At 47.4% G+C, this 27956-nt stretch overlaps 1 protein-coding gene across 5 annotated transcripts; it reads right to left on the bottom strand.

The window, feature by feature from the left end:
• Window positions 1-242: 242 nt before the first annotated feature.
• Window positions 243-27955, bottom strand: LOC132380651 (gastrula zinc finger protein XlCGF17.1-like). Of its 5 annotated transcripts, none has more exons than XM_059949605.1 (2): window positions 20545-20697; window positions 243-7634 (listed from the first exon to the last, which is right to left on the bottom strand). In XM_059949605.1, the coding sequence occupies exon 2, from the start codon at window positions 7606-7608 to the stop codon at window positions 7174-7176; it is 435 nt and encodes a 144-aa protein (XP_059805588.1). In that variant the 5' UTR covers window positions 7609-7634; window positions 20545-20697; the 3' UTR covers window positions 243-7173. The 5 variants fall into 5 exon arrangements, 2 of the variants coding, with proteins under 2 accessions (XP_059805588.1, XP_059805589.1); XM_059949606.1 differs by lacking the exon at window positions 20545-20697 and adding an exon at window positions 9604-10850; XR_009507838.1 differs by lacking the exon at window positions 243-7634 and adding an exon at window positions 10952-14941.
• Window position 27956: the final 1 nt, after the last annotated feature.

Here is a 27956-nt window from a genome sequence, read left to right as displayed (position 1 = left end):
TCTGGAACAGTGGATACAGAGGATAAGAGATTTGGAAAATTACAAGAGGCATGAATAGTCAGAGTCCTTTCTACCCAGGATCAAAGCATCTAATGCAAGAGAGCATGCATTTAAGATTAGAAGGGGTGAGCTCAAAGATTGCAGGGAGTTTTTAAACATAGAGCAGTGGTTGCCCAGAATGTGCTGACAGGGGTGGTACTGAAATCATTTAATGGCTCTAAGATTACAGATTACAGAAGACCTGGATTACAGATTTGCTTTATTTGTCAAATGTACATCGAAACATACAGTGAAATGCAGTTTTTTTTTGTTGCATCAACAATTACCACAGTCCTAGGATGTCGCCACACGTTCAGCTCCAACGTAGCATGCCCACAAATGACCAACCGCAAAGTCTTTAAGCACGTGGGAGGAAACCCACACAGTCACGAGGAGAACATACAAAATCCTTACAGAGAGCAGCAGGAATCGAACCCCAATCGGTGATCGCTGGCACAGTAAAGTCACTGCACCAGCCGCGACACTACCATGCCACCCACTGAGAATGGAGGGATATACATGTCATGCAGGCTGAAGGGATTAATTCAGTCTGGCCTTTAATTAGTGTGCCACAACACTGTGGGCTGAAGGACCTGTAGTCATCTCTTGCTGTAGTCATCTTTGTTGAATGATAATGGGATGGAGAAGGCAGGAGGGATGGGACCAGCCACGATTACATTCAACGGTGAAGTACAAAAGCTCCACTCGTGCACTGACTCTGTGTTTCAAGTTGATTGTATCCACCCTAACTGATTTAAAGATGCAAGATTAAATTAGGATCAGTACATACAAGGGAAGGTCAGGGCTAACCGACCTGATTGGATTCCAAGCAAATGAGAGCAGTGCATTTGATGTAGCTTTCTCCTTGACAAAGTCCATGAGGTCCAGAGGCATAAAGGCCATGAGTTCCAGAAAGAATAGCAAGTGCTATTGAAGTTACAGGAGTTTGCATGTCTTCTTGAAGTTAAGATGTTAAGAAGACCAAATTTCCTCCAGGAGGACCACAACCATGGTTGGGAGGCTTGCGTGCCTCAATGACTCAAAGAGCTATGCTGGTCAGAATCAGGGCTTTATGCCTTGGCTCTTCGTAGGGTCATCCATGCCAACAGGTCAAAGGGTAGAGACTAGACTAAGAGTGGTCCACCAGCTCAGCTCAAAGCTGACAACCCTGACTGGTCAAACAAACCTGTTACGGAAACAGCCGTGAAGAATCCCTCTACATCTGAGCAGCCGCGGACAGACAGATGAAGGACCTTCACGGTTGTCCTAACAGCCAGTGGCGCAATGGGCAATTAAGTAAGAGGCCAAATTTAGAGTATCGTATGCAGTTCTGGTCACCTATTCCCTACAGGGAAAATATCAATGAGATGAAAGAGCACAGAGATAATTTACAAGGGATTGCCGGGCCTTGAGTATCTGAGTTTTAGGAAAAGGTTGAATAGATATCTCTTTTCATATATAAATTTAGGGCATGGGTTGTGCTGTATTCTATGACTCTAGCTTAGTACTTTATTCCCTGGAATGGAGGAGGATAAGGGGAGGTTTGACAGAGCATACAAAACTATAACAAGTATAGACAGGGTGAAGACCAGCAGGCTTTTTGCATCCAGGTTGGGTAAGACTAGAACTAGAGGTCACATATTATGGGTGAATGTTGAAATATTTAAGGGGAACCTGAGGGGGAACTTCTTCACTCAGAGGGTGGTGCGAGAGCGGAATGAGCTGCCAGCAGGAGTGGTGGACGTGGACTTGATTGCAACACTTAGAGAAGTATGGACAGGGAAATCAATGGGAAGGATACTGTCTGGGCACAAGTAGACGGGAATAGGCAGGAAAAACAGGTGGAAACAGGGTAGCTGGTCTGAAGTCCCTGAAGTTCAGTGATGTAGTGTTCTATTCAATGGACGCAACAAGTATTTGACTGACAAGAGTCTGTGCTGAGCAGCCATTAATGTTTATAGATGACACAGCCACTGGGCATGAAGTTGACACTGCTGACAGAAGTACGATGGATAACTGGGCAGAAATGATGCGGCAAGATGCATTTCATTCAGGGCAAAGCCGGCCAACATGGGCTTTGTGGGGAGACACAACAGGGAAAGTATAAACCAGACTGATCGGAAAATCATAAACACAACGAGATTCTGCAGATGCCGGAAATCCAGAGCCACACACACGAAACACTAGAGAGAGACTTGACAGGTTAAGCTGCAGCTATGGAACTGAATAACCAGTCAATGCAGTTTTCTGAAAGGTCACAGCCACTTTTGCTCAAGAGAAAGCATGTTGTTTCTCCAATCTCCCCACATAAAAGGGTGGCATGGGAGCATAGAGGTTAGCTCAAAACTTTACAGTACAGGCGACCCGGGTTCAATTCCCGCTGCTGCCTGTAAGGAGTTTGAATGGTTTCCCTATGACCACATGGGTTTCCTTCGTCAGTCCAAAAAGACGTATGCGTCGGTAGGTTAATTGGTCATTGCAAATTGTCCCATGATTATACAAATACTGAAAACCCAGACTAACACATACAAAACGCTAGAGGAATTCAGCAGGTCAGGCAGCATCTATGGAGGAGATGCTTCGGACCGAGACCCCTCATCAAGATTGACAAGGGAGGAGGGAGAAACCAGAGTAAGGTGGGGGGGGGTGAGGTGAAGAGTGAGGGGAAGATACGTCAGTGTCTTTAACCTACTAACTGGTACATACTTGGACTACAGGAGGAAACCCATGTAGTACAGTACAGGAATATCTAGTCCATGCTGAACTATTTAAACTGCCTACTCCCATCGATCTGCACCTGGATCATAGTCTTCCATACCCCTTGTGTACCTATCCAAACTTAAGTGTTGAAATCAAGCTTGCATGCCCTACTTGTGCTGGCAGCTCACGCCAGACTCTCCGGACCCTCTGAGTGAGGAAGTTTCCCCTTTCACCCTTAAGCCATGATCTTTTTCACCCAGGGAGTTGTGAATCTGTGGAATGCTCCGCCTCAGAAGGCAGTGGAGTTCAATTCTCTGGATGCTTTCAAGAAAGAGTTAGATAGAGCTCTTAAAGATAGCAGAGTCAAGGGATATGGGGAGAAGGAAGGAACAGCGTACAGATTGTGGATGATCAGCCATCATCACAGTGAATAGTGGCACTCGCTCGAGGGGCCGAATGGCCTGCTCTTGCACCTATTGTCTATTGTCTCTAGCTTTAGTACCACCCAACCTCAATGGAAAAAGCCTAGTGGATGTGAGAAGCTGGGAGGTGATCAGTGGAAGAGGTAAAGGGCTGAAAAAGGAGAACAAAGGAGTAAAGGAAGGACGAGGTGAACCAGAGTGAGGTGACGGGCAGTTGAGACGGGCTGAGAGGGAAGCTAGAATGGGGAATAGATCGAGAGATGGGGGATGGGGTGTGCAAAAATTACCAGAAGTAGGATGAAATCAATGTTCATGCCATCAGGTTGGAAGCTACTCAGATGGAAAGTGTGAAAGAAAAAAAGTTCTGTGTCGTTGGCAGGTCAGGAGACTAAGTGGTTGAAAAGTCATACGGGATATTTAACTGCCTTACAATACTGCCACCTCTAGGCACTGGCAGAGATTGCACTTGCAACACGTACACACCAATTCGCTGTTCTAATGCTTGCAAGCCTATTCACGACAGGGGTGACAAGACTTCACTGGAGGCAGGGTGTGGACGAGTTTTAAGGTGGTGCCTGGGCCTGAAACTCTGAGACGAGAATAGATCGGGCGATCAGGGGCCGCGGGCGCTGGAATCTGGAGCACAGAAAGGGGCAGCCTGGTAGCATAGTGGTTAGCACATCGCTTTACAGTACCGGCGATAGGGGTTCAATTCCCATCACTACCTGTAAAGAGTTAGTACATTCTCCCCGTGAGCATGTGGGTTTCCTCGGGGTGCTCTGGTTTCCTCCCACAATCCAAAGATGTTCAGGTTGGTAGGTTAATTGTAAATTTTCCCATGATTTCAGTAGGATTAAATCAGGGTCGAAAGGGCCTATTCCATGCTGTATCTCAATAAATATACTGCTGGTCTACTGTCCACTTCCCTCCTCAGGTGCTGCCTGACCCACTGAGTATCTCTTAGTGGTCTATTAGATAGGCTTGGGGTATTACCTTGGGACTGAGAAGGGTGAAAGGAGACCACTGAGGTATTAACACCTTACCAGGTTGACCAGGAAGGAACAATTCCCTCACACGTGGACGATAAAACACCAGAGAGCGTAGATTAAAATATAGAGCAGTACAGACCCTTCAGCCCACAATGTCTGCCGACCCTTCAACCTACTCCAATATCAATCTAACCCTTCTCTCCCACTTGGCCCTACATGGTTTTCTTTGTTCTGTGGCTATCTGGAGAAGACAGATCTCAGAGTTGTAAATTGCACACACACTTTGATAGGAAATATTTTCTATCACTCATGTGCCCCTTGAAGGGTCTCTTAAATGCTCATTAATCTGCTTCTACTACCACTCCTGGCAGTGTGTTCAACAGACCCGCTACTCCTACCTCCGACGCCATATACTTTCCTCCAATCACCTTACAATTTTCCTTCCTCATATTAGCCATTTCTGTCCTGGGAACAAGTCTCTGACTGTCCACTCCATCTATGCCTCTTATCAACTGTTATTGCTCTATCAAGTCACCGCTCGTCCTGTTTTGTGCCAAAGAGTAAAATCCCTCGCTGTTCCCTCGTTCAATATGTGCCACATCATGGTCTTTCCCTGGCCATGACCGTTCTTGGCAAATTTTTCTACAGAGGTGGTTCGCCATTGACTTCCTCTGGACAGTCTTTACAAGAGGGGTGACCCCAGCCATTATCAATACCCTTCAAAGCTACTTAAGTAACTGAGTTAGAGGGAAAAAGTACTGGCACCGGAGAGGGTCCAGAGGAGGTGCACAATAACCATCTCGGGGACAAAAGGCTTAATGTACAAGGAGTGTTTGATATATTTGGGTCCGCACTCAAGGGAGTTCAGAAGGATGAAGGGTGGGGGGATCTAATTGAAAACTACCAGGTACTGTAAGGCCTGGACAGAGCAGACGTGGAGAAGGATCATTAGCAGAAGACACAAGGAGCTGAGGGCACAGCCTCAGAATAAAGCCACTGTAAAATGAGGTGAGCAGGAATTTCCTCAACCTGAGTCTGTGGAATTCATTGCCACAGACAGTTATGGAGGTCAAGTCACTGTGTGTGCTTAGACAGAGACCAGTAGGTCCTTGATTGGTAAGGAGGTTAAAGGTTATGAGGAGGAGGAGGAGGGAAAAAACCATAATCGAAGACCGAGCAAACTCGATGGGCTGAATGGCCTAATCAGTCATAGACAATCACAGCACAGAAATAAGCCCTTCTGTGTACCTAGGCTGAATCACATTAACAGCCTCGCCCCATCGACCTGCACCCAGTCCATACCCCTCCAACGCATGTACCTATCCAAACTTCTCTTCAACATCTTCAACCACTTGCGCTGGCAGCTCATTCCGCACTCTCACCACCCTCTGAGTGAAGAAGTTTCCTCTCACGTTCCCCTTCAACGTTTCACCTTTCATCCTTAACCCATGACCTCTAGCCGTAGTTTCACCCAACCCCAGTGGAAAAGAACCTGCTTGCATTTACCCTATCTATACCCCTCATTACTTTGTCTACCTCTAACAAATCTCCCCTCAATCTTCTACATTCTAGGGAATGAAGTTCCTCCTATTCAATCTTTCCTTATAACCCAGGTCCTCCAGTCCTGGCAACGTCATTGTAAATTTCCTCGGTACCCTTTCAATCTTATTTACTTGTAAGTAGGCGACCAAAGTTGCACACAATACCAACATCTCATACAACTTCAGCATAACATCCTAACTCCATAGTAAATATTCTCATCTATTTAATTTGGCTCCTGTTTTTGTGGTCTTTTTTTAGAGATAGAGCCTGGTAACAGGCCCTCTCAGGCCTGAGCCACTTAGATACGTCTATGTCACCAATTAACCTACAAGCACGTATATCCGTGGAATGTGGGAGGAAACCCTCGAAGTCACGTGGAGAACGTACAAACTCTTTACAGCCAGTGGCGGGAATTGAACCTGGGTCGCTGGTACCGCAGATCATTGCTCTAGCCGCTACACCGCCACGTTGCCCTAGTCTGTGGAAAATCCCCTTTTTCTGGTACCCGGTGGGTTCTGGGAGGCCTGAAACAAGCCGTTTACAAAGGTGGCTACGGCAAAAGCCCTCACCGCACTGAGCAGGATGAGGACACGCTATCTGCAGGACGCTCTCAGCAAGTCAGAGTCTGTGTGGGGAGGGGGAAGGAACCGTCATCGCTTCGGACCGAAACCCTGCAGTGGGGCGGACCCAACGGTGTGGTCACCAGTTACCACACAGCCGCGACCGTCTATTAAGTTCCCATAGCGCATTCACTCCCCGTTCAAAGAGGCTCCAGGGACCAAGTGGGAAGCGCAAATCAAGGGCGGCTGAATTTTGTACCAGACCCGGAGACGGGAGGAGGAAGTGACTCAAGTCAGACAGAAAGAAATTCAGCAAAATAGTCCAGAAGAGCTGAAGTTACCCAATCTCCGACTAAAATATGTGACGAAATGTACTTGGAGCAGCTTGAGGTTACGAGTGTTGTACCAGATCTCTGGCAACTCAAAAACTTGGACAGAATGTACTTGGAGCAGCCTGGGTGGGCAGAGGTGGGGGGGCCAGTAACACAAACTGGGTTTGCTCAGTTCGAAATGGCGTACGCCCAGTCTTCTGCCGCAGGCTTGGCCCATGCCTGTCATGTGACTAATTTGTCCCAACTGAAGAAGTCTCTCGCGACCCAGACGCACCTCACTCTAGTGTCCATGTTTTCAGCTGCCCTTTATCAAACTATCTGCCCATTGGGTACTCCCGCGAGGATTGGACAGGTGGATCAAGCCACAAGGTAACGGGCGGCCAATCACCGCTTTGGGGCGCCCCTTGTCATGGGTGTTGAGAGTGTTACGGAAGCGTTGAGCTCCCGCCGCCACCAGTGGCACCCCACCCTGGGATCGAGGGGGCTCGCTTGACCGGTGAGGGAGTCTCAGCTGGCGCTGTTCAATCAGCTCACCCCCGCTTCCCCCAGTAAAAACGGGCTGGCTGGGACGGCAGACAGCGCTCTCCCTTTAGCCGCTGTGAGTCCTCTGGTGGCGGATCAGGTGGCCGGACGTGTAGAAGCGCTTCTGGCAGACGGCGCACTCGAAGGGCTTCTCCCCGGTGTGGATCCGCTGGTGGACCCGCAGGTCGTTGCAGGTGGAGAAGCGCTTGCCGCACACGCCGCACTCGAAGGGCTTCTCGCCGGTGTGGAACCGCCGGTGCCGCGTCAGGTTACTGGACTTGCTGAAGCAGCGCTTGCACACTGTGCACTCGAAGGGCTTCTCGCCGGTGTGCACCCGCAGGTGCCGCTTCAGAAGGCAGGCCCATCGGAAGCCCTTGCCGCACACGAAGCACTGGAAGCAGTCGTCCGGCTGGGAGCTGGGGGCCGGCCGCGCCACGTTGCCGTCTCCCGAGGATCCCGGCTCGTCCTCCGGCAGCACTTCCGCCTCCTTCAGTATTTCCATCTCATTGGAAAGTGCTCCGCTCTGACCTGGACACAGACACACAGACATCAGACGTGAGACCAGAAGCAGGCCACTTGGCCCATCAATTCCGCTCCGCCATTCCACATGGCTGATTTATTATACCTCTCAACCCAGTTCTCATGTTTTCACTCCATAAACTTAGGCTTTTCAATAATCTGTCAGCCTCCACTCTAAATATATCCAATGATTTGGCCTCCACAACCATCTGACAAGGAACGTGCATCACCCTGACCTGGAGACACAGACACTCACACAGGGCTCTCTCTCTCTCTAACACACAGAGACAGGGGCTTTCTTTCTCTCACACACACAGGGCTCTCTCTCTAACACACACACACACACACGGGGCTCTCTCTAACACACACACACAAGGGGCTCTCTCTAACACACACACACACACATGGGGCTCTCTCTAACACAGAGACAGGGGCTTTCTTTCTCTCTCACACATACAGACACTCACACAGGGCTCTCTCTCTCTCTAACGCACAGAGACAGGGGCTTTCTTTCTCTCACACACACAGGGCTCTCTCTCTAACACACATACACACACGGGGCTCTCTCTAACACATACACACACACGGGGCTCTCTCTAACAGAGTCAGGGGCTTTCTTTCTCTCTCACACATACAGACACTCACACAGGGCTCTCTCTCTCTAACACACAGAGACGGGCTTTCTTTCTCTCTAACACACACATAGGGCTCTCTCTCTAACACACACACACACATGGGGCTCTCTCTAACACACACACACACACACACACACACACACACAGGGCTCTCTCTAACACAGAGACGGGCTTTCTTTCTCTCTCACACATACAGACACTCACACAGGGCTCTCTCTCTCTCTAACACACAGAGACAGGGGCTTTCTCTCTCACACACAGGGCTGTCTATTTAACACACACACACACACACACAGGGCTCTATCTAACACACACACACACAGCTCTCTCTCTAACAAACACACACACACAGGGCTCTCTCTCTCTAACACATGCACACACACACACACAGGGCTCTCTCTCTCTAACACACACACACACACACACACACACAGCTCTCTCTCTAACAAACACACACACAGGGCTCTCTCTCTCTAACACATGCACACACACACAGGGGATCTCTCTCTCACACACAGGGGATCTCCCTCTCTCTCTCTCTCTCACACACACACACACAGAGGAGCTCTCCCCCCTCTCTCTCTTTCCTTTTTTCTTTCAGCCCCTTTTCTCTTTTTCAACTGTCTCTCTCTCTCACACACACACACATACGGGCTCTAACACACAGCGACAGGGGCTTTATTTCTCTCTCACACACACAGGGGCTTTCCTCTCTCTCACACATGGACAGTGGCTATCTCTCTCTCTCTCTGACACACACTGTCTCTCTCTGCCCCTCTGTCACACACAAGGGCTCTCTCTCTTACATGCACACAGAGGCTCTCACTCTCTCTCATGCGCGCATACATCACTCTCACACAAGCGCTCTCTCTCTCTCTCACACACACATTCTCTCTCACACACGATGAATCCCCATCACAAAACACCAGACGAAGCCTGTGATTTCAAAACAGGCCAGTGCAGGGGTTCCCAAGCTTTTTAATGCCATGGACCAATATCATTAAACAAGGTCCATCAGCCCCAAGTTGGGAACCCCTGGGTCAGAGGCCAGTTTACATTGTCCTGGTCAGGGAAGTGGGCACAAAAACACAACAGATTCTGCAGAAGCTGGAAACCTCGAGCAACACACACAAAGTGCTGGAGGAACTCAACAAGTGAAGGGACTCTGTCTGAAACAGACTCCTTTCATTTTTTTTTTAAGTACTTAGAGATGCAAGTTGTCCCGTGTCTCTCTAAATCAGTCGCTGCCAACTCAGGGTCCATGGACCCCTTGCTTAATGGTAGGGGTCCATTCCATAAAAAAGGTTGGGAACCCCTGTTCTGAACTTTTCCTATCCACGTACCTGTCCAAATAATCTTTCAATATTAACAGCACTTTCTCTGTGGCAAATTGTGGTAAGCTGTCACTGCAAACAATGAAGAGGCGAGCAAAGGCGAAGACAACTCCAGGTTGAGGTGTGCGGGTGCAATGCAGAAGTGGTCGGAGCAAACTCGAGGCCAGCTGGAGTCGGAGTTGGAGGAGCCCGTCCACCTAAACCTGGAGCAAAGTCAGATCCACCTAAACACCGAGACTATTCAGAAAGGTCGGGAGCGGCCCGGTATGTAGACAATTTAAACACCGGCAGACAGATAAACTGAAAAGGCAGGGTGTCTGGACGGAGGGCGAGGGTCGGGCCGATTCTGCTCGCTCTTCCATGACGTTTACTCCTCTCTCTGTGGCGCTGAGTCTGCTCAGGCTCCATATCTGCAATCTCAGCTGCGATTTACTGAGGCTATGGGCCTACTCCAGCTGCTCCAAGTCCTCCTGCTTTTAATGTCTGCACCATTTGTGTTTTTTTTCCCTCCGCCTCTGTGTATCAGGTGTTGGTCTTTCTTAAGTTGGTTCTTTCGGGTTTCTTGTTTACTGGCTGCCAGGAACCAGACGAATCTCAAGGTTGTATAGTTTCTACATACTTTGATAATAAATGTACTTTGAATTAATGAGCTACAGAGCCTGGATAAGCTTAGGAGAGGGTTAATAAATCAGCCATGATGGAATGGCAGAGCAGATTTGATGGGCCGAGTGGCCTAATCATGCACAAATGGCGTCGATAACTGGCGCTCTCCTCATTGCTACCATCAAGGACGTAGCACAGGAGCCTGAAGAGACCCACTCAATGTTTTAGAAACAGCAAGAGTGACCCATGGACCAATGCTGCTGGGACGCAAACCGGGGCCTGATCAGCCCTGGCTCGGTCACCTGATGTTGAAAGACACAAAATACCCGATGACCCCACTGATGATGTGTCCCAGCACATCCTCGGATATACCTCAGCAGCAGGACATACACAACAGCAATGTTGAGGAGAGTACGCTGCAGAGTGTTGGCGCGTGGCCAAGTGGTTAAGGCGTTCATCTAATTATCTGAAGGTCACTAGCTCGAGCCTTGGCTGAGGCTTGCGTGTGGCACTTAACCACACATTGCTCTGTATGGGTCCTTCCCTTGGACAACATTGGTGGCATAGAGAGGGGAGACTTGCAGCTTGGGCAACTGCCAGTCTTCCATAAAAAAAAACTTGCCCAGGCTTGCATCCTGGTCTATTTAGACTATTTAGACTAACAAACCAAGCGACTGGACAAGACCAGTGTGGTCCACAAACTGAGGGGGGGGGGGGGGGGGCTGCAGCAAATATTACATCCGCCAAACCAGGAGAAAACTATCCACAAGGATATACTAATATCAACTGGCTGTAAAGTGGCCAACTCTCCCTAGTCTCTACCCATGATGATCGAGAGGGGCACAAATTCAACTGGGCATCAGTGCAAGCTAATATGTGGCATGCAAGAGAGTTCCTAGAAGCGTGGACTTCTGCAAATAATTTTGTGAACAAATGTGTAGATCTCGATCCTCTTTATTAGCCGACGCAGGCAAAATTCCAGACCACAACGCACAGAGCTCGCCACACAACCAATCTGCGATTTCCTCTCCATTTCACATCATAGCTTACGACACAACCCGTGCCCGTAGCATGAGGAAACAGGCCCTTCGGCCCAACCTGTCCATGCCTACCACAATTCCCACCTAAACCCCTTTGCCTGCATTTGTCCCATATCCTCTGAGGCTTTCAAATCCGTGTACCTGTTCAAGTGCCTTTTAAATATTGCTAATGTACAGTACTGTGCAAAAATCTTAGGCACATAGGATGCCTACATTAGAGACCCAAATCAGAATCAGTTTATCATTACTCACATACACCATGAAATTTGCTTTTTAGCAGCAATACATAAAATTACTACAGTACTGTGCAAAAGTCTTAGATATATAGGTGCTGGGGTAACCAAGACTTTTGCACAGTTCTGTAGTATTGCACTGTGTAGTGTAGGCCTCCGTTAGTCTCGACTAACCATGGATTAGCACCTTGGAGAGTTTCCAGGGCGCAGGTCTGGGCAAGGTTTATTTTTAAATGGAAGAACAGCAGTTGCCCAAGCTGCAAGTCTCCCCTCTCCATGTCACCGATGTTGTCCAAGGGAATGGCACTAGGACCCATACAGCTTGGCACCGGTTAAGTGCCTTACTCAAGGACACACACGCAGCCTCAGCCAAGGCTCGAACTAGCGACCTTCAGATCACTAGACGAACACCTTAACCACTTGGCCACGCTTGTACTGCACTGCTGCAAAAGAAATTTCATGACATGTGTGAGTGATGATAAACCTGATTCTGACAGGGGTCTCTGTTGTGGACTGAGAGTGGGAAGGAGTTGTCACACAGTCAGGAAAAGGGGCAGCGGGAAGGACCAGAGAGACATTCTGTAATGATCAATAAACCAATTGTTTGGAATCAAATGACCTTGCCTGGTGTCTCTGGGCTGGGTGTGTCTACCTGGCACTCCTCCTCTGGCACTGTCCCACACTCACCATTCCCAACATCTCATGCTCCCTATCAGATTTACAAACTACCTCTCCATTCCACATTGTCAAATAAAGTACTGTGCAAACATCTTAGGCACTCTAGCTATATATATGTGCCCAAGACTTTTGCACAGTAGTGTACCTACCTCAACCAGTTTGTCTGGCAGCTCGGTCCATATTAAATGCTGTTATTGTACCTGCTTCTATTGCTTCCTCGCTCCAAACAGCCATCACCCTCTGTTGTGAGGAAATTGTCCCTCACTCCTTTTCAAATCTCTTCTCCCTCATCTTAAACCTACACCCCTGGTTTTGGCTCCCTTTCCATGGGAATCCAATCACGATTCCATATAACTAGAATAGATTCCATACACCTCTTGACTGGCAGATGTAATGTAAGGCACTAATTAGGCTTCACTTGAAGTATTGCAAGCAGTTTTGGGCCCTTAGCTTAGAAAGGATAACAGAGGACTCAAAGTAGGTTCATGAAAATTATTTGCAGGATTGAATGGCTTGTCATACGAAGTGCGTTTGATGGCTGCATTCACCGGAAATCAGAAGAATGAGGGGTGACCTAATTGAAACCTATCAAATGTTGATAGGTCTCGGTAGAGACGATGGAAATCTAGGACCAGAGAACACAGCCTCAGAATAGAGGGGCATCCCTTTAGAACAGCGATGAGGAGGAATTTCTTTAGCCTGAGGGTGGTGAATCTGTGGAATTTGTTGTCACAGTCGGCTGTCGGGGACAAGTCATTGGGTATATCGAAAGTGGAGGTTGCTAGTTTCTGCATTAGTAAGGGTGTGAAAGGTTACGGGGAACAGGCAGGAGAATGGTGCTGAGAGGGTTAATAATTAGCCACCATGGAATGACACAGCAGACTCAATGGCAAATTTGCCTAATTCTGCTCCCATGTCCAGTCTCCCTAGGCATGATTTTTCCCATCAAATCCACACCGATCATCAGAAAGGACAATCTGGCAGTGTCAGACCCATGGTATAATGAATGGGACAGTTCAATACCTCAAACTTTCTTTTTAAAGCACAGAATAGGTCATACTGGCCCTTTGAGCCATTCTGCCCAGCAACACCTACCTCATCAACAGGCAATTTACATTGACCAATTAACCTACCAAGCAGTACATCTTTAGACTGTGGGAGGAAACCAGAGCACTGGGAGGAAATCCTACACACATCTTGTTGCTGGAAAAGTGGAATGGTACTAAAGGGGCATTGAGAGAATGGATAAGGACAGATACCAGGGTCAGGGAAAACTGAGGACCAACTGTTTTTCAGACTGGATACAGACACAGGCAGCCCTGGGTTCAAGATTGTTTAATGCCTCTTCCAGCACACAAGCCCAAATCAGAATAAAATAATTGCTACTCCAGATCCAATGCCGCTCAAAAAGATCAGAACAAGACAACACAATAAACATAAATACATAAGACAGCTTATATACAAGCTTATATATAGCTAAGGTGCCCAAGAATTTTGGACAGATATTAAGAAGATACAGTCGACCCTCCTTATCCATGGGAGATTGGTTCCAAGAACCCCCCCCGCGGATACCAAAAAACCAGATGCTCAAGTCCTTTATTTAACCTGACTCCGTGCGGTGGTCTTCAGGACCCAGCGGAACCCCAGACTTTATTTAACAAGACTCAGTGCGGTGGACATTAGGACCTGGTGGCACAGCTCTGAATCCGCAGTGCTTTCGTTCACGAAAATAATTACAATCATGATTGAAAATAAGGTGGAGGTAATAATGCGATCGGAATGAGGTGAAATGCCATCGGTCATTGGAAAAGCATTAGGCTACAGTCGGTAAACGATCAGAACAATTTGGAGCATGTGAAAGGCCCTGCCCCGATGAAAGCTACAATTATTACTAAGCAACGCAGTGGTTTAATTATTGAAATACGTATGTTTCTTAAGTGTTTTATAGGCATAGAAAGGTAAAATATGTACTATATACTAAGAAAAACATTTGACTAACTGACACTAAATAATACCTGTTCCAACATCAAATCCGACTTAAAGACGGACTCAGGAACTGAACTCATTCATAACCCAGGGACTGCCTGTACTTTTAAGTCATTTCTAGATTACTTATAATACCTAATACAATGTAAATAGTTGTTATACTGTATTGCTTAGGGAATAATGACAAGAAAAAGTAGTCTGTACATGCCCAAAAACAATGAGTGCTGGAGAGAGAACTTCTGGGTTCTCCCGATCGGTTGAATCCACGCATGCGGAATCCACGAATGAGGAGGGCCGACTGTGTGTGTGTGTACGTGTGTGTCTATATATATAGTACACACACATACACCTAAAACATTTGCAGAGTTATGTAACTAGATTAATTGTATATCCATAGTGTTGCTAGGCACAGGAGTGTCTGCATACAAGGTGACTCTGACAGCAAATGATAAAGTACTGGTGATGGAGGTGTGGTGGGTGGGTTAGTGGATCCAGCCATGTTGATCAGCCTTACTGCTTGGAGAAAATAACTGCTTTTGAGTCTGGTGGTCCTGGAGTAGATCCTACATAGCCTCCTTCATTATGGGAATGAGACAAGCAGTCCATGCGGAGGGTGGGTGGGACACTTCATGATGTTACCGGTCCTCTTCTGGCACCGTTCTGTCTAAATGTCCTGGATGGCTGGTAGGATGGTGCCAGTGATGTGTTGGGTAATTTTAACTACCCATTGTGGAGTCCGCCTGTCCGCCAGTGCGGTCTCCATACCGTGCAGTGATGCAGCCTGGTAGGTTGCCCCCTACTGCATATCTGTAGAATGACACAAGTGTAGATGAGCATAGTCCCACTCTCTTCAGAAAGTAAAGCTGTTGGTGAGCTTTTCCGATTACGTGGAACATGTTCTGGGACCATGAGAATTTGTGCGAGACGAGCACCCCCAGAAGTTTGAAACTCCTTCAGTCCGAAATGACCATTTTCCACAGCCACCCACATCATATGCCTCTACGAGCATTTGCTCTAACGCTTTTGTTGAATAGCACTGGACAACAAAGAATTTGCTTCCTGATTACCTTTAGGTGTATCTTATGAATTTTGGGCTACTGATCATGAAAATCACCATGAAATTTCCCTATCGTGCTCCATTTTTCAAATAAACGTGTTTATTATTTCAATTCATAATTTAAGTCAATTAAAATGTTGCCTATAATGTAAGCTGGAAAGTTTCCTATCTTGTCCAGGCGTGCTTAGGTGGCGCAGCTGCTGCACGGCAGGACAGGGTTTAGTAATAATTATTGGCTTCAGAACTGTAAGGATGGAATTTGCTATCACCAGGCACAATCATTTCCATGAACAATTTTGATATTTGAGACTGATGCCAAGATTAAGGAAAGCATTCTTTTGTTGGTTCACAAATCAGATAGGCAATTTGAAGAATTTCTAGTGGGGCCAGAGATAATCACATGGAAGGCATTCCAGGAAGTTGCTGAAATTTTTCTCAGCATCTGCAGAGCACCAAACTACATGCAGCTGGTTGAAAGCATGCTTCAAGCATATAAAACCACGAAATGCAACATGTCACTAAAGATTCATTTCCTGCATTCCCATTTAGACTTCTTCCCTGCAAATCTTGGTGCTGTTAGTGACGAGCACAGTGAAAGGTTTCACCAGGACATTGCGGTCATGGAGAAAAGATACCAGGGAAATTGGAATCCATCAATGCTGGGTAATTATTGTTGAACACTTAAGCGAGAAGCCTCAGACACAGAGTACAAATGAAAATCATTAACAAAACATTTTTAACTTAGTTGAACTATTGCAAAGCACCAGCACCATTATGCAATTAAACACATTACATTCATTAGAAGTTAATTTGCTGTTTCTCCAAATTCCTACGTGATAAAAATATTCTGAAATTATATTTGTGTTCATCCTCAAGCAGGCTATCGTAAACAAAAAAAAATTCTGAGGAAGCAGCACTTTTGAAAAACTTTGTTGTCCAGTGTAATCACCCATAAAATGTTTTGTTAATGATTTTCATTTGAACTCAGTGTCTGAGGCTTCTCGCTTAAGTGTCCAACAATAATTACCCAGCATTAATGGATTTCAGTTTCCCTGGTATCTTTTCTCCATGACCGTAATGTCCTGGTGAAACCTTTCACCATGCTCATCACTAACAGCACCAAGGTTTGCAGGGAAGAAGTCTAAAAGGGAATGCAGGAAATGAATCTTTAGTGACATGTTGCATTTCGTGGTTTTATATGCTTGAAGCATGCTTTCAATCAGCTGCATGTAGTTTGGTGCTCTGCAGATGCCGAGAAAAAATTTCAACAACTTCCTTGAATGCCTTCCATGTTATTTTCTCTGGTCCCACTGGAAATTCTTCAAATTGCCTGTCTGATTTGTGGACCAACAAAAAATGCTTTCCTTAATCTTGGCATCAGTTATTCTGGGAACCATCTGTCTCAAATACCAAAATCCTTCAAAGAAATGTTTGTGCCTGGTGATAGCAAATTCCATCCTTACAGTTCTGAAGCCAATAATTATTACTAAACCCTGTCCTGCCATGCAGCAGCCGCGCCACCGAAGCACGCCTGGACAAGATAGGAAACTTTCCAGCTTACATTGTAGGCAACATTTTAACTGACTTGAATTATGAATTGAAATAATAAATAAACATACATTTAATTTAAAAAATGTTGCACGATAGGGAAATTTCATGGTGATTTTCATGATCAGAAGCCCAAAATTCAGAAGATACAGCTAAAGGTATTCAGGAAGTAAAACCTTTGTTGTCCAGTGTAATTAAACAAGAGGATTATATACTGCCGACAGGAAAGATTATCACTAGCTGTAATAAAGCTCAGCATTCAAAGTAAATTTATTATCAAGGTATATAATACCTTATACACCATATACAGCCCTGACATTCATTTCCTTGTGGACAAGCTCAACAAATCTATAGAATAATAACCATAAGAAAATCAATGAAAGACCACCCGACTAGGGTGTATAAGACAACAAACTATGCAAATACAAGAAGTAACGATAATATTAAATGATTAGCAATAAATATCGATAACATGAGATGAAGAGTCCTTGAAAGCGAGTCCATAGGTTGTGGGAACATTTCAATGACAGTGCAGGTGACGGTTGAGTGAAGTTATCCCCTTTGCTTCAAGAGCCTGGCGACTGAGGGGTAGTAACTGTTCCCAAACCTGGTGGTGCGAGTCCTGAGGCTCGAGTACCTTCTACCTGACGGCAGCAGCGAGAAGGCAGAATGACCTGGGCGGTGGGGTTACCTGATAATGGATGCTGCTTTCATACAAGGTTTCATGCGGATGTGCTCAATGAGCTCGACCCGTGAAGAACTCAGCCATATCCACTACATTCCATAGGATTTTTCAATCAAAGGGCATTGATGTTCCCATACCAGGCCGTGATGCAGTCAATTCACTCTCCACTATGCATCTATAGAAGTTTGTCAAGGTTTTAGATGTCATGCTGAAGCTCTGCAAACTTCTAAGGAAGTAGAGGCGCTGCTGTGGTTTCTTCGTAATTGCACTACGTGCTGTTAAAAAAGTATGGGAGAATTTGTGTAAGGCCAAACTTCCACGAAACACTGCCGCGGATGGCGCCTACCTCAGCTGTGATAGAAAGTAGCAACCCCATCCCGTAAAAACCCAGAGCTACAGAAACGTCACAAGTAGCTCCAAAGACCTCATCCCTGGCAGAGGAAGGATCTTCACCGAGTAGACGTGTGAAGTGGTGTGGTGAAAGGAAGGGCACAGGGACAATCAGCCCAGAACTGAGGACTCTGACGAGCTGTTGTCAGTGGTCTATGAACCAGTAGAGATGACAGGCTGAGGAAGAAGACTTCCATGACCCAGGGAGCCCATTATTAAACTCAATGCACACAAAATGCCAATGAACCCAGCAAGTCAGGCAGCATCCGCTGAGGAGGGAAATAAACAGTCAAACGTTTCAGGCCCAGACCTCATGAAACATCGACTGTTTATACCTCTCCACAGGTGCCACCTGTCTTGCTGAGTTCTAGCAGCGTGGTGTGTGCACTGCTCAAGACTTCCAGCATCTACAGAGTCTCTCTTGCAATGACGTACACTCAATGTATCTCACAGAGTGACCACAGGAGTGGAAGCCCGCTGAGACTTCTGCTACGGTGAGGAAGCATACAGGAATGAGATGGATCAGCTGACTGGGTGCTGTCACAACGCCAGTACGAAAAACAAAATGATCGTGGACTTCAGAAAGGGTAAGACAAGGGACGCTTATCAAGGGATAAGCAGTGGGATGGGTGAGCAGTTCAAGCTCCTGGGTGTCAACATCTCTGAAGATCTAATGTGGAACCAACATATTGATATTCGGTCCACCTCCCACTCTACCCTTCCACAATATCTGTCTCCATCTCTGTTATCTTTTATAAACCATGGTTATCTTGACACTTCTTCCCACCCCTCGCTCCTGTAAAAATGCCATTCCATTTTCTCAGCTCCTTTGCCTCCAATTCAGCTGTTGTTCCCAGGACACAGCTTTCCATTCCAGGACATCAGAGATGTCTTCTTCCTTCAATGAACGGAGTTTCCCTCCCTCAGCTGCATCTCCAGTTCCTAAACATCTATGCTCACCCCACTTTCCCTACAACCTTGACACTGATAGGGTTCATCTCGTCCTTACCCACCACCCGGTGAGCCTCCACATCCAGCACATCATCCTCTGAAAGTGATGCACAATGGTGCTCATCAAGAGGTCAGCAGTGGGAAGGGTGAGCAGTTCAAGCTCCTGGGTGTCAAAGGGAAACTACCACAGCACGTCTTTACCTCTCCTCTTCTCCACTTTCTGCAAGGATCACTCCCTTCACAATTCCCTTTATCCATTCGCCCCCTCCCCACTAATCTCCCTCCCGGCACTTAACGCCTGCGAGTGACCTGCCCATACACCTCCTCCCTCCCCTCCATTCAGGGCCCCAAACTGTCCTTCCAGCGGAGACAACACTTCACCCATGAATCAGCTGCAGTCATCTATTGTGTCTGGTACTCCCGATGTGGCCTCCTTTCAGTGAGACCCATTGTAAATTGGGGGTGGGGCGGGGAACGCTTTATCGAGCACCTACGATCCACCCGCCAAGAACAAAACTTACCGGTGGCCGAGCATTTTAACTCAAATTCCTCTTCTGACATGTCAGTATATAGCCTCCTCTCTGCCAAGATGAGGCCACCCTTAGGGTGGAGGAGCAACAAATTACATTCCATCTGGGTGGCCACAACCTGACAGCGTGAATATCAATTTCTCCTTCCAGTTTAAAAAAAATCCCTTCCTCTATTCCCGACTCTGGCCTTTTACCTCTTCTTGCCAATCACTTCGCACTGTCCCCTCCTCCTTCCCTTTCTCCTATTGTCCACTGTGCTCTCCTATCAGATTCCTTCTCCAGCCCTTTACCTTTCCTACCTGCCTGGCTTCATCTACAACCTTCTAGCTACCCTCCTCCAACTTTTTTTTATTCTGGTGTCTTCCCCCTTCCTTTCCAGTCCTTAAGAAGGGTCTCGCCCCAAAATGTCGACCGCTTATCCATTTCCATAGATGCTGCCTGACCTGTGTGTGTTGATATTGATGGAATTACAAAGCCGGCACGACAGCCGATATATTTAATCAGGAGTTTGAGAACAATCGGTATGCCACCTAAGACTCTTGTAAATTTCTAAACAGATCTACTGTGGGGAGCATTCTAATTGGCTGCATCACCGTCTGGCACAAGATCGGAAAAGGCTGCAGAAAGCTGCAAACTTAGCCAGCCCAGCATCTTAGACAACTTCAAACAGCAATGTATCAAAAAGGTGGCATCCAATCATTAAGGAACCCCCGTCACCCAGGACATGCCCCCTTCTGATTGCCTCAATCAGGAAGGAGGTACAGAAGCCTGAAGACACACACTCAAGAGATTCAGAAACAGCTTCTTCCCCTCCGTCATCAGATTTCTGAATGGGAAATGAACCCATGAACACTAAGTCACTTTTGTTTGCTCTCTTTTTATACTACTCATTTATTTTATATAAATATATATACACGCTTGCTGCAATTCATAGTTTGAATTATGCATTGCATTGTACTGCTGCTATTAAGACAACTAATTTCACGGCATATGCTGGTGATATTAAACCGGATTCCGATTCTGCTCTCCTCCAGATCGCTGCAACTGGTGGGGACGGGCGCACGGCTCCTTCATCCTACCCGGGCCATGAGCTCCGGCCCCCGGCATCCCCCACCTATCACAGTCCCCCGCTGCCGCCCCCCACCTTTCCCGGGCTTCCCCGGCTTTCTCCGGTCCCCCGTCCACCACGCCGGCCCCCACCTCCCCTCGACAGGGTTCTCTCCAGACCCCAGCCACCCCGTCCACCTACCCTGGTCCGGTGTCCGGCCGCGACCCCTGGCCTCAGGCCTCCGGCTGGTCCCGCGCCCCAGGCGCGCATGCGTGGGTGCCGGGGACCGGCATTCCCTTCGCAAGCAGGCTTGAGTGACGGCACGGAGGAGGCGGGGCTTATGTTAGCAGTGGGAGGGACTTTTCAAAATCAGAATCTGGTATATATACATGTAATGAAATGTGTTGTCTTTGCGGCGGCAGTACAATGCAAATATATAATACCGACAACTACAGCAAGTATATATGAATTAAGTAAATTAAATAAGTAGTGCTAAAATAGAAATTTTAAAAATAGTGAAATAGTGTTCATGAGTTCAATGTCCATTCAGAAATTTATAGCAGAAGGGAAGAAGCTGCTCCTGTATTGTTGAGTGTGAGCCTTCAGGGTCCTGTACCTTCTCCCTGATGGTAGCATTGAAATTGTTCTGGGTGATGGGGGCCCTTGATGATGGATGCCGCCTTTTTGAGGCAAGTGCCCGGTGTGGAGCTGATTAAGTTTCTAACTCTGCAGCTTATTCCGATCCTGTGCGATAGCGCCCCCTCCCCGCCTATACCAGACGGTGATACAGACAGACACACATACTTTATTGATCCCGAGGGAAATTGGGTTTCGTTACAGCCGCACCAACCAAGAATACTGAAGAAATATAGCAATATAAAACCATAAATAATTAAATAATGTGTTAATCATGCCAAGTGGAAAAAAAGTACAGGACCAGCCTGTTGGCTCAGAGTGTCTGACACTCCGAGGGAGGAGTTGTAAAGTTTGATGGCCACAGGCAGAAATGCCTTCCTATGACGCTCAGTGTTACATCTCGGTGGAATGAGTCTCTGGCTGAATGTACTCCTGTGCCTAACCAGTACATTATGGAGTGGGTGGGAGTCATTGTCCAAGATGGCACGCAACTTGGACAGCATCCTCTTTTCAGACACCACTGTCAGAGAGTCCAGTTCCACCCGCACAACAGCGCTGGCCTTACGAATGAGTTTGTTGATTCTGTTGAATCTGCTACGCTCAGCCTGCTGCCCCAGCACACAACAGCAAACATGATAGCACTGGCCACCACAGCCTCGTAGAACATCCTCAGCATCGTCCGGCAGATGTTAAAGGACATCAGTCTCCTCAGGAAATAGAGACGGCTCTGACCTTTCTTGTAGACAGCCTCAATGTTCTTTGACCAGTCCAGTTTATTGTCCATTCGTATCCCCAGGTATTTGTAATCCTCCACCATGTCCACACTGACCCCTTGGATGGAAACAGGGGTCACCGGTGCCTTAGCCCTCCTCAGGTCCACCACCAGCTCCTTAGTCTTTTTCACATTAAGCTGCAGATGATTCTGCTAGCACCATGTGACAAAGTTTCCCACCATCGCCCTGTCCTCAGCCTCATCTCCCTTGCTGATGCATCTAACTATGGCAGAGTCATCAGAAAACTTCTGAAGATGGCAAGACTCTGTGTTGTAGTTGAAGCCAGTTAGAAAGTTCATCACGGTACACCGTCGCAACTTTCGAATATTTTCGGTGACATCTCAAATCTCCTCTAACTCCTAGTGAAATACAGCCGGTGCCGTCCCTTCTTGGCGGCTGCAACGACATGCTGGGCCCAGGGGAGATCCTCAGAGACGTTCAGACGCAGAAACTTCAAAGTACCCCCCGATTAACAGAAGGGGCGGGGCTTGCGTAACACGTGACGGTGTGGAAGAGGCGGTGCTGCTGTAACATGGTTGACAGCGTCCAGGAGGCGGGATTGATGTAACCTGGGTGACAGTGTGGAGGAGGCAGGACTTCTGTAACGTGATAGACAGTGCCGAGGCGGGGCTTATGTAACCCGAGTGACGGCGTGGAAGACGGTAAGTAACAAACACGAGAAAATCTGTCGATGCTGGAAATTCAAACCAACGCGCTCAAAATGCCTGTCCTCAGTTTTACTTGGTCCATTTCTCACACCTCTCTTCCGTTTCTCGATTTCCCTGACAACATCTCTAGATCAACCGGTATCTTTTATAAACCCACTGACTCACACAGCCACGTGGACGATACCTCTTTTCGCCCTGTCACTTGTAAAAATGCCATTCCCTCTCCTCAGCTCCTTCGTCTCCGCCGTATCTGCCCTCCGAGTGAGGCTTTTCATTCAGAACAACTGATGGGTCCCTCTTCGGAGAGAGGGGTTTTCCTTTCTCCGCCATCAGCACTGCCCTCACCCGCGTCCCTTCCATTTAGCGCACGCCTGCCGTTACCCTATCCTGTCGTCGCCACACCAGGGAAAGGGTTCCTCTGGTCCTCACCTATCACCCCACTAGCTTCCCCGTCCAGTACATAATTCACCGTAACTTCCGACATCTCCAATAGGATCCCTTCCCCACTTTCCGCAGGGATCGCACCCTAGTCCACTCGTCCCTCCCCACTGATCTCCCTCCTGGCACGTATCCTTGCAACCTCTTCCCTCACTACCACTCGGAGCCCCAAACAGCCCTTCCAGGTGAGGCGACACCTCACCGGTCAGTCATCTACTGTATCCGGTCCTCCCGGTGTGGCCTCCTGTATATCGACGACGCCCGGTGAGGATTGGGAGACCGCTTCGATGAGCACCTTCGCTCCATCCGCCCAAAAAGGGAGATTTCCCGGTGGCCGCCCATTTCAATTCTACCTCCCATTCCCATTCCGACATCTCAGTCCGTGTGCTCCTGTCCTGCCAGGATGAGACCACACTCGGGCTGAGGAAGCCACGCCTCATATTCCGTCTGAGTAGCGTTCAACCTGATGGCATGAACGTCGATTTCTCGAACATCCGGTAATTCCTCCCTCCCTCCTACACCATTCCCCATTACTATTGCCCTCCCTCACCTTATCTCCTTACCTGCTCATCACCTCCCTCTGGTGCTTCTCCCCCTTCCCATCCTTCCATGGTCTTCTGTCCTCTCCTAACAGACCTTTATCTCTTTCACCAATCATTTTCACACCTCTTCACTCCTCCTCTTCCTCTCCCGGTTTCACCTATCACCCTCCAGCTTGTCCTTCCTCCCCTCCCCCCACCTTACTCTTTTCCCCCTCCTTTTCCGGTCTCGGGCCGAAACATCAACTGTTTACTGTTTTCCATAGATGCTGCCTGGCCTGCCGAGTTACTCCAGCATTTTGTGTATCAGAAAAGGCAGGGCTTCTGTAATGTGAGCGACAGCGCCGGGAACTCCCCCTCGGCTCAAGGACAGCTTCTACCCCGCTGTCATAAGACTATTGAATGGTTCCCTCGTATAAGATGGACTCTTGACCTCACAGTCCATCTCACTAGGGTGGGTTAGTAAGTTTGCTGATGACACAGAAGTTGTGGAGGGTTGTCAACGGTTACAGGGGGGACATCGATAGGATGCAGAACTGGGCTAAGAAATGGCATTTGGAGTTCAACGCATATAAGTGTGAAGTGTATTTTGGTAGGTCAAATTTGAAGACAGAATACAACATAAATGGTAAGACTCTTGGCAGTGTGGAAGATCTGCGAGATCTTGGGGTCCATGTCAATGGCACGCTCAAAGCTGCTGCACAGGTTGACAGTGTTGTTAAGAAGGTGTGTGCCATTCATCAACCATGGGACTGAATTCAAGAGCCATGAGGTAATGTTACAGCTATACAAGACCTTGGTCAGACCCCACTTGGAGTACTGTGCTCAGTTTTGGTCACCTCATTACAGGAAGGATGTGGATATTATAGAGAGAGTGCAGCGGAGATTTACAAGGATGTTGCCTGGATCGGGGAGCATGCCTTATGAGAATAGTTTGAGTGAACTCGGCCTTTTCTCCTTGGACTGACGGAGGATGAGAGGTGACCTGATAGAGGTGTATAAGATGATGAGATGTATTGATCGTGTGGATAGCCAGAGGCTTTTTTCCAGGTCTGAAATGGCTAACATGAGGAGGCTTAGTTTTAAGGTGCTCAGAAGTAGGTACAGAGGGGATGTTGGGGGTAAGTTTTCCACACAGAGAGCGGTGAGTGCATGGAATGTACTGCCAGCAATAGTGGGAGAGGCGGATACATTTAAGAGACTCTTAGATAGGTGCACGGAGCTTAGAAAGATAGAGGGCTTTGTGGTAGGGTAATTCGAGGCAGCTTCTAGAGTAGTTACATGGTTGGCACAACATTGTGGGCCGAATGTAGACTTCCATGTTCTGTGTTACAATCTTTCACTTTATTGTGAAACTCCACAGCACTTTATCTGTCGCTGTTACACCTTCTTCTGCATTCTGTTATTGTATTGCCTTCTACTCCAGTGCACTGTGTAAACACCTGGCAAGCTTTCCACTGCATCGAGGTACCTGTGACAATAATAAACCAATTCCAATTCATCCTCAAAGTTCAAAGTAAATTTATTATCAAATTACATACAGAATATGTCAATGACCACTTTATTAGATACACACGTTTACCTGCTTATCTCTTCTGCTGCTGTTGCCCATCACTTCAAGGTTAGCAGTGTTGTGTGTTCTCTGCACATCATTGTTGTAATGAGTGGTTCTCTGAGGTACTGTCATTCCTGTCAGCTTGAATCAGTCTGGCCATTCTCATCTAACCTCTCTCATTAACGAAGCATTTTCACACGCAGAACTGCTGCTCTTTTTCTTGCTTTTCTCACCACTCTCTGTAAGCTCGTGCATGAAAAGCCGAAGAGGTGAGTGGTTTCTGCATACTCCAACCACCCCATCTGTCACCAGCAGTCATTCCACAGTCAAAGTCACTTAGATCACATTTCTTTAACTGAGATACGGTGTGGAATAGGTTCTTCCGGCCCTTTCAGCCGTGCCGCCCGGCAATCCCCCGATTTTATCCTAGCCTAATTACGGGACAATTTACACCGATACACGGTGTTTGACAGATCAGAGCCTTCCTCCGTCTGCACTGCCATTGTGATGTGTCATCACCTTCCGCCAGCTCCGCCACTGAGGTCTTGTTTGGATCGTTCTGTCTGGAACCCCACCCTTCACCTTTACCCTCTTGGCTGACTCTACCTTGAACTAGGCACCAGATGGCACCATTCTTGACACCTCAAGAAACGCACGGGCCTCTCCACCATGGCAAGATGACCATCCTCGGAGAAGTTTTTTTTAGATATACAGGTAGTAACAGGCCCTCCCTGCCCGATTACACCCGTGCGACAAATTAGCCTATGAATTCGTAATGACTTTAATTTGTGGGAGGAAACTGGAGCACACGGAGGGAACGTGCAGACATGGGGGAAAAGATACAAACTCCTTACAGTCAGCAGAAGTACTTGAACTGGGGTTGCTGGTGCTCATAGCATTACGCCATTAACTATGCCACCATACCACCACCTTGGTCCTCCTCCTCCCTGGCAGGAAACAGAAGATTTCAAGACATCTGTCAGTGATAATAAATCTGATTATCATTCTGTGATCTTGTGACTGCAGAGGCTCATCACCAGATGCTGGAACGCCGACAGGAATGCTGTCATTTCCCGTCCGGCTCTGACATGTTCGGTGGACATTCCCGGATACCTGCCTGGCTGATTAACTGGCGGGACCAAGCTGGGGTAGAGATGAGAATCTGTCTGTGTGTATCTGTGTGGCTGCAGGAGCATCAGATCCGGAGTAATGATTATTTTGTTCTCCTTTACACAGGAACAGGCCATTCGGCCCACAATGTGGTGCTAAAAAGCAAATCAAAAACACCCAAATACTAACCCCTCCTACCTACACAATGTCCATAACCCTCCATCTTCCTCGAGTGTATGTGCCTACCCAAACATCTCTCAAAATCCTCCGAAGTATTTGCCTCCAGTACCATACTAGGCATCACCACTCTGGGTAAAAAGCCTACCCCTCACCTTCAACACATGCCCTCTGGTATTGGACACTTCAACCCCGGGGAAACAGATACTCTCTGTCCACTCTACCTATACCTCTTATAATCCTGTAAACCTCTCTCAGGGCTCCCCCTCAGCCTTCAATACTCCAGAGAAAACAACCCAACTTTAAGCAGAGATAAGCACATGCCCTCTAACCCTGGCAGCATCCTGGTGAACCTCTTCTGCGCCCCCTCCAAACCCTCAACAGCCTTCCTATAGTGCAGCAGCCACAACTGTATGCAGTACTCCAAATGTGGCCTAACCCAAGTTTTATATAGTTGCAATATAACCTTTGAATTCAGTGCCTCGACTAATTTTTTTTAAAAATCACAAGTCTTCTTAACCACTTTATCGAACTGTGTAGCCACTTTCAAGGAGCTATGGACTTGGATCCCATGATCTCTCTGCTCGGGAACGCCAGTAAAGACCTTGTCCTTAATAGTGTACTGTTTCTTTGCATTTGAGCTGCAACACCTCACGTTTATCAGGGTTAAACTCCATCTGCCATTGCTCACCCATATCTGCAACTGATCTATATTGTGTTGTATTCTTTGCCTGTCTTCTACACCATCCACAACTCCACCAACCTTGGTGTCACCTGCAAATTTACTACTCCACCCATCTACATTTTCATCCAGGTCATTTATATACATCACAAACAGGAGGGGTCCTAGCACGGAGCCGTGCAGAACTCTACTAATTACAGACCTCCAGCTCGATTACGTCCCTTTAACCACTATCCTCTGTCTTCTGTATGCAAGCCAGTTCGGAATCCACACAACCAATTCGCCGCAGATCCCATGCACCCTAATCTTCAGGATTAGCCTTCCATGAGGGACTTTGTTGAACGCCTTACTAAAAATCCATGCAGCCAACATCCACTGCCCTACCTTCATCCATCGCCCTCATCACAGTTGTGTAATGGAAGTGATTTTAAACAATCCTGAATGATTTAATTAGAGGTACAATGCTAAATATGCCCTTCCGTTCCTTTGAAGCTGCACCACCCAACAATCCCTCACAATTTCCCAACCTAATCATGGGACGATTTACAATGACCAATTCCCCTACAACCAGTTAGAACGCCGGAGGAACTCAGCAGGACAGGCAGCAACATGAAAAAGAGTAAACTGTCAACGTTTGGGGCCCAGACCTGAGTCCTGATGACGTTTTGGGCCGGAAACATTGACAGTGTACCATAGATGTTGCCTGTTCTGCTGAGTTCCTCCAGCATTGTGTGTGTGTCTGTGTGTGTGTGTGTGTGTGTGTGTGTGTGTGTGTGTGTGTGTGTGTGTGTGTGTGTTTGTGTGTGTGTTTGTGTGTGTGTTTGTGTGTGTGTGTGTGTGTGTGTGTTTGTGTGTGTGTTTGTGTGTGAGTGTGTGTGTGTGTGTGAGTGTGTGTGTGTTTGTGTTTGTGTGTGTGTGTTTGTGTGTGTGAGTGTGTGTGTGTGTGTTTGTGTGTGTGTGTGTGTGTTTGTGTGTGTGTTTGTGTGTGTGTGTGTGTGTGAGTGTGTGTGTGTTTGTGTGTGTGAGTGTGTGTGT

This window comes from Hypanus sabinus, chromosome 24 (assembly GCF_030144855.1).
Source record: "Hypanus sabinus isolate sHypSab1 chromosome 24, sHypSab1.hap1, whole genome shotgun sequence".
NCBI lineage: Eukaryota > Metazoa > Chordata > Chondrichthyes > Myliobatiformes > Dasyatidae > Hypanus > Hypanus sabinus.
Note: the sequence above shows the minus strand (reverse complement) of the source record. Positions and strands in the feature narration are given on the sequence as shown.

Coding starts and splice junctions, on each gene's coding strand:
- LOC132380651 (XM_059949605.1), bottom strand. CDS start 7,608: ATGGAAATACTGAAGGAGGCGGAAGTGCTGCCGGAGGACGAGCCGGGA.